Source organism: Pecten maximus, chromosome 4 (genome assembly GCF_902652985.1).
Source record: "Pecten maximus chromosome 4, xPecMax1.1, whole genome shotgun sequence".
Lineage (NCBI taxonomy): Eukaryota > Metazoa > Mollusca > Bivalvia > Pectinida > Pectinidae > Pecten > Pecten maximus.
Window position 1 is genome coordinate 13,288,798 of NC_047018.1, and position 13,181 is coordinate 13,301,978.

Below are 13,181 nucleotides of genomic sequence, written 5' to 3' on the forward strand. Positions count from 1 at the left end.
TATTTATCAACCATTTGTGCCAAAGCACCTTGTTCATGCTTCCGAGTGTTCACGCACGACACGTTTTGTTGGACTGTCTTATTTTTATTGTTGACGCATTTTGTATCATATTAAGTATCTATGTAAACAAACAGCAAGAAATTTAATATATTTTGCATATACTAATATCAACTTGATGCTATTCTGATATCGGCATGTCGATAATAGATGTATTTTGTATTGTGATATTTCAATCAAGTTTACTAAATATATGTTGATTGATAACCCATGTCGCCACTAATCTTGTGAGGTAAAACTTTTGAATATTTATCGTTTTATTAACATTTTTTCCCATTTAACATTTATAAATTATTCAAAGAGAAGAAAACATATGCTTGCTCAATTTGTCTTCGAATTATTGTTTTATGAATATCAAATGAATGGCGGCTATATAATGGGGTTTCTGGTATATAGCGGATACAATATACAGTGATATAGCTACCCTGATACAGGAGTATAAATCAGTTTACATTACATGCGGCCTATGCAAAATGACGTCACAGCACGATTGTTTGAACACACATGCACATAGATAAGGTCGTATTATAAAGTCGTTAACAATCTCACTGTGCAACGTTTTTATTTTGTTAATGCTTTTTTTGTATGAATGCGAGGTTTTAACTGAAACCTTGTTACAGCACATTCTAGAATAGCGATTTTACGAAATAATTTAACATTGTTACTTGTTAACATATTATTTCGGACGGTGATTTATTGAGATTCGGCCAAAGATTCCTCTCGCCAACCGCCTATAGCTCCTCTACCCGTCAATCGGTACACCCTTTTATTAAGATTCGCCCATAGCTTCCTCTACCCGACAATCGGTACACCCTTTTATTAAGATTCGCCCATAGCTTCCTCTATCCGACAATCGGTACAGCCTTTTATTAAGATTCGCCCATAGCTTCCTCTCCCCGACAATCGGTACATCCTTTTATTGAGATTCGTCCATAGCTTCCTATCCCCGACAATCGGTATACCCTTTTATTGAGATTCGCCCATAGCTTCTCCCCGACAATCGGTACACCCTTTTATTGAGATTCGCCCATAGCTTCCTCTACCCGACAATCGGTACATCCTTTTATTAAGATTCGCCCATAGCTTCCTCTCCTCGACAATCGGTTTACCCTTTTATTAAGATTCGCCCATAGCTTCCTCTCCCCGACAATCGGTACAGCCTTTTATTGAGATTCGCCCATAGTTTCCTCTGCCCGACAATCGGTATACCCTTTTATTGATATTCGCACATAGCTTCCTCTGCCCGAGAATCGGTACACCCTTTTATTGAGATTCGCCCATAGCTTCTTCTCCCCGACAATCGGTACACCCTTTTATTGAGATTTGCCCATAGATTCGCCCATAGCTTCCTCTCCCCGACAATCGGTACACCCTTTTATTGAGATTCGCCCATAGCTTCTTCTCCCCGACAATCGGTACACCCTTTTTTTAAGATTCGCCCATAGCTTCCTCTCCCCGACAATCGGTACACCCTTTTATTGAGATTCGCCCATAGCTTCTTCTCCCCGACAATCGGTACACCCTTTTATTGAGATTCGCCCATAGCTTCTTCTCCTCGACAATCGGTACTCCCTTTTATTGAGATTCGCCCATAGCTTCTTCTCCCCGACAATCGGTACACCCTTTTATTGAGATTCGCCCATAGCTTCCTCTACCCGACAATCGGTACACCCTTTTTATTGAGATTCGCCCATAGCTTCTTCTCCCCGACAATCGGTACACCCTTTTATTGCGAATCGTCCACTATTTCCGCTCCCTGACAATCGGTACACCCTTTTATTGCGAATCGTCCACTATTTCCGCTCCCCGACAATCGGTACACCCTTTTATTGCGAATCGTCCACTATTTTCTCTCCCTGACAATCGGTACACCCTTTTATTGCGAATCGTCCACTATTTTCTCTCCCTGACAATCGGTAACCCTTTTATTGCGAATCGTCCACTATTTTCTCTCCCTGACAATCGGTACACCCTTTTATTGCGAATCGTCCACTATTTTCTCTCCCTGACAATCGGTACACCCTTTTATTGCGAATCGTCCACTATTTTCTCTCCCTGACAATCGGTACACCCTTTTATTGCGATTCATCCACACTTTCCTGTTCCTGACCCTTCTAACCCTTTGAGTTTTCTATAGAGTAACCTGTTCATCATAAATCAAATTTTGATATGAGTGCAAATAATGTAAAGGACATTATTAATCTGAATATATCCATTACATATTCATGTACTTAAATTATTCTTCTATATAATATTGATCGTATCTAATTGACTAACTTCAATGCAGTGCCACAGCAGGTAATGGCCCAAATCAATCTTGTTAACTTGTGAAATTCCAAGTTTTATACATATGTTAAGATACTTTTCACGTTAAAATGATTAACAATGTTTTGTTACAACTGAATGTTTATTTATCTTTGCTTGTCGATTGTGCATGATAAAATCACATTTTCACAGCGCTCAATTGTTTATTATTTGTATAATTGCCAATAATGGGTATTGTTATAATCATAGTTTCTTGCCGTTTTTGCATTATTTACTTTGCGAATAATTATGATTGGCTTATGAAGAGCGTTTTCAGCATGTACATAACGGATCATACGTACAACACTAATTAGTATATATGTTTTATCTGGCTAAATTTTACCAGTAAAGTGCTGGGTATAAACATTGGATGCTGGACATTCGTCAATGGTAAACATTGGGTGCTGGATATTCGTTAATGGTAAACATTGGGTGCTTGACATTCCTTAATGGTAAACATTGGGTGCTGGATATTCGTTAATGGTAAACATTGGGTGCTGGACATTCGTTAATGGTAAACATTGGGTGCTGGACATTCGTTAATGGTAAACATTGGGTGCTGGACATTCGTTAATGGTAAACATTGGGTGCTGGACATTCGTTAATTGTAAACATTGGGTGCTGGACATTCGTTAATGGCAGACACTGGGTGCGTTGAATTCGTTAGTGATAAGCACTGGGTCTTGTACAATCGTCAGACACGGGGTCCTGGGAATTAGATAATAGATAGTACTGGGTTCATGTAATTAGCTGATAGACATAGCGTGCTGGGAATTCGTTAAAGGTAAGCCAGGTGTGCTGGACATTCGGTAATGGTAAGTACTAGGTTCAGGGAATTAACTGAAGGTAGAGACGGGTTTTGCTGGGGGTTTGTTAATGATTAACACAAGGCGATGGGAATTGGTTAATAGCGAACACTGGGTGCTAGACATTCAGAGATGACAGACATGGGGTTCTGGTTATTCGTTAATGTAAGCACTTCTTAGTGCTTGACTTTCGCGAATGGTAGGCAAGGTGTGTTGGACATCCGTTATATTAAGCAAGGGGTGCTAGGAATTCGTCAATGTAATATACTGGGCTCATTATTGAACGAGAGTGACCGTGACTAGACTTTCCGTATTTATGATATCAGCTACTTGGCAGTATTAAATGGAAAGTAAAACGCATTACGTTATGAAAATATTAGGTACTGAAAAGTATACTATAGAAAACACTAAATAAGGGTAGATTTCTATATATACCAAGCTCGACCATTATGTGAATTTTGATTTATCAAAACGACATTGCAACAACTTACTGGCACTAAACCTTAGACTTTTTTTGTTCTCATGTCTAGCTCACACATTCCATTTTTGTTGCTACTACTGACGAAGTACACTTATGAAGAAGAAATAAGGTTATGGTTATCCCGTACTTGGCAAGTGATCCATAAACGTCGAAGATGTATCGCAAGCGATAGCATGCTACGTTTATTGTAATGACGAACTTGCAATGAAGTACGGCCAGCGATACTGCATACTTTAAAAATTAATCGGAACTACATTGCATAATCTAAAGTGGTCCCCTTATACTGTTGCCTGCAACCAGTGTATTGTACCACATTCCAGATGAAGTAAATTCATAGTCACAGGTGCCACTGATTCGTCGTTGTGATACAATTATCACGTCAAACTGGCGTCTTCTGCTTCTTCGAAGTAGTATCAGATAAACGTTACAGTGTGAATAGGGTTATTCACTGTAGTTTCAGATGAAAACCACGCTGGCTCATGGCTTTACTGTAATATCAGTAGAGCGTGACACTGGTGTCTTCTTATCCTTCACTGTAATAATCAGTAGAGCATCACACTGGTGTCTGCTGCTCCTTTACTGTAATATCAGCAGAGGGTCACACTCGTGTCTTCTGCTCCTTTGCTGTAAAATCAGTAGAGCGTTACACTGGTGTCTTCTGCTTCTATCATTGTAGTGAGCGTTAATATGTTGCCGTTTACTTCTTCCAATTAACATTTGAATATCGCTAAAATGATGTGTGCTTCTTCATTGCAGTATATTAAACGTAACACAGATATCGTATGATTCATCACTTCATGATATACCTGTACTTTATGTATACTCATATCAGATTGTACGTGTCGTCTGCTTATTCACTGTGAAATCAGTAGAACGCCACACTGGTGTCTTCTGCTGCTTTACTGTAATATCAGTAGAGCGTGACACTGGTGTCTTCTGCTCCTTTACTGTAATAATCAGTAGAGTGTGACACTAGTGTCTTCTGCTGCTTCACTTTAATAATCAGTAGAGCGTGACACTGGTGTCTTCTGCCCCTTCACTGTAGTGAGCGTTAATATGTTGCCGTTTACTTCTTCCAATTAACATTTGTCGCCAAAATGACGCGTGCTTCTTCATTGCAGTATATTAAACGTAACACAGATATCGTATGATTCATCACTTCATGATATACCTGTACTTTATGTATACTCATATCAGATTGTACGTGTCGTCTGCTTATTCACTGTGAAATCAGTAGAACGCCACACTGGTATCGTCAGCTTCCCGATATAATCAGTTTAGCGTCACACTTGCTCACTAGAATGTCACTGGTATATGATGGTTCTTTACTTCATTATCCACATGTATGGCTGATTTCTGATGATTATGTGTCGTCTGCTTGGTCACTACTACATCTATTATCAACAGTGCGAAATACACATAGTTCTTTTTCTTTATATTATATCATTATTATTATCTCAATGATATCACCACAAAGTTTACATTGTAAAACAGAATATGTTTTGTTTTTGTTTGAATTTTTTTTTCAAACAACTGTTTAATTTCACTTTCATGAATAAATTTCAATGTCGGGAGGAAAAAATCTGTTATCTTTTTAGTTGTTTTATTTGTTTACTTTCTCTGCATTTGTTTTAAAAAACAAAAGGTATGTACATGTACATACATTGTACCATACTCCAGTTTTGTATTGCCATTTCTTTGTGGGAGTTATTCCCCTTACATCAGTCAGCTTATGTAGCAGTGAGATAACTAACTACTCTAATATCTAATGTACTTGTGCGAAGATACCATGACATTCCAGACTACACTGAGGATGTATTTTGTCATTACAGGAGAACTACATGTCCCGTTAGAAGTGTGTGGTGCCGTGGTGAAGCGAGAGTTGGACTACTGGCAGGTGAACCAGTACTGTATCAAATCGTGTTGCTGGCGACACTACCGTTCCTACATCGAGAACAAAGCCATCCTTGACTCCTTCAACCGCAGTCTTGAGAAAGAACGAGTTCACATCAATATAGACGATTATATAGGATGGAAACGCTTTCAAATGAAGATATGGATGATCTTGGAACATCCAAGGACATCGCGTGTTGCTATGGTATGTATGATATATAGAGCGGAGGCCGAGGCAACTGTTATGAAATAAATGGTAAAGCACAATTAAAAATAATTATATTTTGTGCATGTTTATTTCATAATTCAAATGTCTAAATCACGATTATAATGATACTTCTATTGAAATAAACTTCTATCCATGGATATGATTTGTAAATCTAAGAGTTATCTGTTTAAAAGGAGCGAGTGGACGTTTGATTGTTCCTGATTTTCATTTCAGATATACGGTATTGTGTCCCTGCTGTTTGTGGTAGTTTCCATCCTTGGCTTCTGCCTGGAGTCCCTACCTATGTTACAAAAGCCTGTTCGAAATATTACTCGTGCCGGAAATGCAACCGGCGGATGTGAGGGTTCCGGAGGTGCACGAGCTCAGGCGATGACTCAGAACGAGGCTCTTAACATTCTTGACATTATCTGTACTGTCTATTTTACTATCGAATTGGCGGTTAGATTATTTTTTGCACCAGAGAAAATACGTTTTGTTCGCTCTATGATGAATATCATCGATTTGTTAGCTTTAGTTCCGCTGTATATGCAACTGCTCATCTTCAATACTGAGGATTTGAATTCGTGCTACGTAAACGGTCGGCTCGTGATTGAAATCATGTTCTTATTAAGAATAGTAAGAATGTTTAGAATAATGCATCTTGTGAAACACTACCAAGCGCTGAAGATATTGGTGTATGCTCTCAAGGCCAGTGTCCAGGAGTTGCTCATGCTGGCTATATTCCTCCTCATCGGCATGCTTGTATTTGCATCCATGATTTACTATGCAGAACGAAAGGACGCCGTTCAACCAAGCGATACTTTCAACACCATCCCAATGGGATTCTGGTGGGCACTCATTACCATGACTACGGTAGGATATGGTGATGTTGTCCCAACCCGACCAATCGGATACGTCGTCGGGGCCGCTTGTGCTGTCAGTGGAGTATTGATGATAGCACTTACCATTCCTGTTATATCAAACAACTTCACACTCTTTTACACGCATGTGCGATCACGTGGGACAAAGGAGGAGGAGCGTGACAGATACAGAAATAGCATGAGCACGTGCGTCAATAACCCGTTTAGAGAGGATACAGTGATCAGCCACTCAGAAGAGGACGGATACGGAACAATATCCTTACTGGAGGAGAAAAGGAAACCGTCCAATGGTTCTGTCATAGAAACCTACATGAATGGCCACGCTACACTCAGGAACTTCCCAGGAAGAAAATCACCAAAATATAAGCACTTTCAAAAGTTGGCAGAAGCTTCATCGCTTAACGATGTGGTCATTCGAAATTCCGATTTCGATTGGCAAAGAACGAACAGTGATAAAGCGCGCTCGGATGACGGTGTCGCTTATGCTGGAGAAACAATTTTGTAAAATATGTCTAACGTGACCGATTGGTTTACTTTCACAATAGTATGGGGAACAAAACATTTGCCGGCATCGAAACAACGATTCCCTCCACACTTATTGTGAATGTGCTGACCCCTTACATTTGGTGTCACTCCGTACAGTATCCGATAGACAAAGTTATTGTAGATTCGTAAGACCAGGGTGCGAGTCAATTCAATATCTTTGTGCACTTTTATAAGGTGAAAAAAATAATAAATAGACAAAACTACTATCAACTGAGGATGGCGAAATGAAACCGAATACATGAAACCATACGGATGTGGGTTGATACCAGTGTCAGGTTACCCACTCTATATTTATACGGATGTGGGTTGATACCAGTGTCAGGTTACCCACTCTATATTTATACGGATGTGGGTTGATACCAGTGTCAGGTTACCCACTCTATATTTATACGGATGTGGGTTGATACCAGTGTCAGGTTACCCACTCTATATTTATACGGATGTGGGTTGATACCAGTGTCAGGTTACCCACTCTATATTTATACGGATGTGGGTTGATACCAGTGTCAGGTTACCCACTCTATATTTATACCGATGTGGGTTGATACCAGTGTATGGTTACCCACTCTATATTTATACGGATGTGGGTTGATACCAGTGTCAGGTTACCCACTCTATATTTATACGGATGTGGGTTGATACCAGTGTCAGGTTACCCACTCTATATTTATACGGATGTGGATTGATACCAGTGTGTGGTTACCCACTCTATATTTATACGGATGTGGGTTGATACCAGTGTCAGGTTACCCACTCTATATTTATACGGATGTGGGTTGATACCAGTGTGTGGTTACCCACTCTATGCATTAAGTTCTGGTTTCATCTTTTGATAATGGTGTTATAACTAGTGCACATTTATGATACAAAAACAATACAATGGATTGTAAAATACTAAGCAGAACGACCACAAACACTAATGAGATATTCAGGTAATTTTTCTCGCATTTATTATTGTCTGGTCATTTTGTTTATATATGTCAAGAACCAACAACTCATTTTAGATTAGCATGTATACATAATGTGACACTGACAGTTGACGCTGGTATATACATTGTAACATTGACAGTTGACGCTGGTATACACAATGTAACATTGACAGTTGACGCTGGTATACACAATGTAACACTGACAGTTGACGCTGGTATATACAATGTAACATTGACAGTTGACGCTGGTATACACAATGTAACACTGACAGTTGACGCTGGTATCACAATGCAACACTGACAGTTGACGCTGGTATACACAATGTAACACTGACAGTTGACGCTGGTATGACAATGTAACACTGACAGTTGACGCTGGTATCACAATGTAACACTGACAGTTGACGCTGGTATACACAATGTAACACTGACAGTTGACGCTGGTATCACAATGTAACATTATACAATTATTGCCCTTGTTCCGAGTTGACATGAATATTTGACCACCCGAGAGGTGTCATGTCACCCGAGGGCGTAGCCCGAGGGTGACATGACACCTCAAGGGTGGGCAAATATTCATGTCAACTCGGAACAAGGGCAGTAATTGTTTTATTATACCGAAAAAAACATAAGTGAATTAATTTTGGTATCAATAAGTTTATTTATTACTATCAACAGTTTTTAAGAAAAGTTTTTAAGAGGTACCCCATCGTCTTTCTGGACCCGGCATAAAATTCTCCCAGTTGAACTTTCAATGTATGGACGTCGAAGTTTTCACAATCCTTTGGTCTAGGCCTACCTGTTGCAGATAGGAAATGTCTAAAGGAATCCACGGCCACATTGATGACCCTTTTGGTGTTTTTAGAATCCTTTTCTTGCAATAATTTCGCCAATTCCTCCTCTGTTGGCAGACGATAGCGTCCGCCGGCAGCCATTGTTGTTGTCAAGCAGAATACTCGGAACTTCTCTGATTCGACTACTTTTGAAGACGTTACGGAAGAGAGTTCCGAGTTGGGGCTCACGAGAGGGTGACATAACTATTTTGGAGGGCTCACGAGAGGGTGACATAACGAATGTTTTTAATCACGTGACATGGTTTTCACTAATCAGAAGCTGTGATACAAGTCTGAGGTATAATAATGACAGTTGACGCTGGTATCACAACGTAACATTGACAGTTGACGCTGGTATCACAATGTAACATTGACAGTTGACGCTGGTATACACAATGTAACATTGACAGTTGACGCCGGTATATACAATAAAACACTAACATAAGACGCTGGTATATACAATGTAACACTGACAGTTGACGCTGGTATACACAACGTAACACTGACAGTTGACGCTGGTATCACAATGTAACATTGACAGTTGACGCTGGTATACACAATGTAACATTGAAAGTTGACGCTGGTATACACAATGTAACACTGACAGTTGACGCTGGTATACACAATGTAACACTGACAGTTGACGCTGGTATACACAATGTAACACTGACAGTTGACGCTGGTGTACACAATGTAACATTGACAGTTGACGCTGGTATACACAATGTAATATTGACAGTTCTATCAGAATTAATTGAATACTAGTGTTTTTTTTACATTCTAGAACGTAGCTCGTATTATTGACGAAAACAAGCCTTCGTTTTACATCTTATTTTATACAAAACCTGAATGAAATTCGCCTGAACAAAATGTAATGTTATTATGACAACGCGGAAATTCCTCTTACTTTTATTGATAAACAATGTAGTTGTATCAACAGAAACTTCCGTGATAATGGAAGAAAAAAGACCTTTTTTTAATATATTTCTTGCCAGTTCACAGCCACCTAATTGCCCGAGATCTCTTTTGTCAATTTAATAAATAATTTGACTTCGGACACATTGACATAACAATTGGACAAAGAGTCACACACTGTGATTTTCTCAAATATTTTTTTCTTTAATTCTGTTTCAGAAGAATCAGATTTAGAAAAGTCATTTTCTTCAAATCTCCACAAGCCACGATTGTCAACAAGGTTTAGCTTGATTAGCGACTTTTTGTTCAGGTCCAAATTCTTCGGTGGTTTCAAATTTACCTCAGATACTTTCATTACAATCTTGTCTCATCAGTTTCATATTGACCATGATAATTCACATTTGTTAAGGTAAGTGAAATACTGTTTATCGAAGATTGATAAGTCATTGTCCAAGTATTATCCTCAAAGAGGTTGATAAAACAATATTCCAAGTAACAAACATTCAATTTAATATCAGAGTAATAAAACGTTATATGATGTATCATTGGAAGTGAATGAGCAAAAACATGTCAATCATATTTTCATCAGGGGAAATAATATTGTAACATTATAAACACAAGGGGAGATATCATAGTTATATTACAAACACCGGGGGGTGGGGGGTATCATAGTTATATTACAAACACCGCGGGAGATATCATAGTTATATTACAAACACGGGGGAGATATCATAGTTATATTACAAACACGGGGGAGATATCATAGTTATATTACAACCACGGGGGAGATATCATAGTTACATTACAAACACGGGGGAGATATCATAGCTACATTACAACCACGGGGGAGATATCATAGTTACATTACAAACACGGGGGAGATATCATAGTTATATTACAAACACGGGGGAGATATCATAGTTACATTACAAACACGGGGGAGATATCATAGTTATATTACAAACACGGGGGAGATATCATAGTTACATTACAACCACGGGGGATATATCATAGTTACATTACAAACACGGGGGAGATATCATAGTTACATTACAAACACGGGGGAGATATCATAGTTATATTACAAACACGGGGGAGATATCATAGTTACATTACAACCACGGGGGAGATATCATAGTTACATTACAAACACGGGGGAGATATCATAGTTATATTACAAACACGGGGGAGATATCATAGTTACATTATAAACACGGGGGAGATATCATAGTTATATTACAAACACGGGGAGATATCATAGTTATATTACAAACACGGGGAGATATCATAGTTACATTACAAACACGGTGGGGATATCATAGTTACATTACAAACACGGTGGGGATATCATAGTTACATTACAAACACGGTGGGGATATCATAGTTACATTACAAACACGGGGAGATATCATAGTTACATTACAAACACGGTGGGGATATCATAGTTACATTAAACGCACACGAGTGTAGTATCCCTCGTGAACACGGGTGTAGCATCTCTCGTGAACACAATATAATAATAATACCAGATATTGTAGGAACTTATCAATTCATGCGTTATATCTAACCTGTATAATTTACTTGCGTGTTCACCGCAAGCCAGTGTGTTTCTTTACAGTATATTGTTTAAATATCTTTAAATCGTCAATCTGAGCTCTGTATAAAATGGCAAATCGATGTTGCTATTTAAGGCGATAAGGCACGAGCTATGTGGAGAGTGATATTATAATATTTGTGAATTATTTCCATCCCTTCCCTTGTAAATCTTTTTAATACATCTTATTACCAAAACACATTATAAATAGTTGTTAACCAGTTGTGCCAAAGCACATCTACCCGTGTGTATTAACACCTTTTATTTTATTGTTTTACATAATCAATGCACACATTAAAAATCATATCATCATTAACTTAGGTATCACATTGATTGATTTCGAACCAAACCATTTTATTTTGATGATTTTAATGTATTGTTACTGTTCACTACCATACTCTTAGCGGTGTTCAATTGTTCAAAACTACGCACCTCAGCGGTGTTCAATAAGCATTGTTCAATATGTTGTTAATGATCAATATCAAACGCCTTTGCGGTGTTCCATAAAATACAGGTTTTTTCAAACGCGTGTATTTACATTTTTTTTAAATCTTGTTAAAATGTCCATTATATCGCAATGTTATCAAATGCATACAGAAAAGCCTGCTCGCTCAATGTGTCTTTAAACGGCTTGTACATAACTAATGGCGGCTAAACCTCAATGTACTGATGTACTGGTTACCTGTTCTGATGTACTGGTTACCTGTTCTGATGTACGGAAATGTAAGTTTACATCCAATGGCATGTGTTATCCCCGTAATGTATCGATTTTATTGTAAATAGAACATTGTCCAATTTCACGTGCGGCCTATGCATTTTGAACGTGCTCTAAAGCAAAGTCAGGTAGACGATCGGGGGAGGAATGTCACTCCCGCCATGGTGATAGCTTTGTGTTGATTCGGAGGACCTGAACTTTACGTTGGAATTGAGTACATCGTTGCTTGGATTGATTCCTTCTATCTAGATGTGTGTATTTTAGGATGTTTGCGTCTTACTAATTGTTGAAATGGTTTATCGTGACCCGGATGTAGTTATACCCTGGGAAAACAGTACTTTCTGTACAATGACTCCATCATCACGGTGACATTATCTATTGTTTTCGTTTGAAATCCATTCAAATAAACTGTTTTCAGCGATTTCAAACTTACCCTTATACTTAAATAGCAATCGAATTTTTCAATACAATCATGTATATGTGTCGTGTTTGTTCATATAACGGGTTAATAGATAATGTCATGTTCCGTGTCGTGTACCGCTTTTGTAAATGTGGTCGTGTACCGCGTTTGTAACTGTGGTCATGTACCACGTAATTAAATGCGGCCGTGTACCACGTTTGTAAATGCGGCCGTGTACCACGTTTGTGAATGCAGTCACGTACGACGTTTGTACATGCGGTCGTTTTTAATGTGACCGTGTATCCGATTGTCACGTGTATATCAGAGAATAGTGCTTACGCTGCTTCCTGTTAAAACATTGTTCACACACAAATGTAGGATCATCTTTATAACGTGTGCTGTGATGATTGTAGCCTGATTCACACACGATCTATACCCATCTTGGTACTGTACACGTTTACTATGGTATGGTTGATGTCGTCTATATTATACACTCTGTATCCGGTTTGATACTGTACACGTTTTTAATATGATAATGAGGAGTATCGCATACCTTATTAATTTTCTAAACACAGCTTTGGTCGCCGACAGAACACCTATTATAGTGACAAACCTAGAA

General features: G+C 38.6%; 1 protein-coding gene across 1 annotated transcript; it reads left to right on the plus strand.

The window, feature by feature from the left end:
- The first annotated feature begins 5,357 nt into the window (after positions 1–5,357).
- On the plus strand, positions 5,358–8,560 carry LOC117325284 (potassium voltage-gated channel protein Shaw-like). The gene is made up of 2 exons (XM_033881399.1): positions 5,358–5,746; positions 5,984–8,560. Exons 1-2 carry the CDS (start codon positions 5,417–5,419, stop codon positions 7,133–7,135), a joined length of 1,482 nt encoding a protein of 493 aa, XP_033737290.1. The 5' UTR covers positions 5,358–5,416; the 3' UTR covers positions 7,136–8,560.
- The last annotated feature ends 4,621 nt before the right edge of the window (positions 8,561–13,181 follow it).

What these genes read in the sequence shown, in the direction of transcription:
- LOC117325284 (XM_033881399.1), top strand. Translation starts at nt 5,417, where the DNA reads ATGTACTTGTGCGAAGATACCATGACATTCCAGACTACACTGAGGATG. An exon ending in GGACATCGCGTGTTGCTATG is followed by an intron (nt 5,747 to 5,983) that starts GTATGTATGATA and finishes TTTTCATTTCAG; the next exon opens with ATATACGGTATTGTGTCCCT.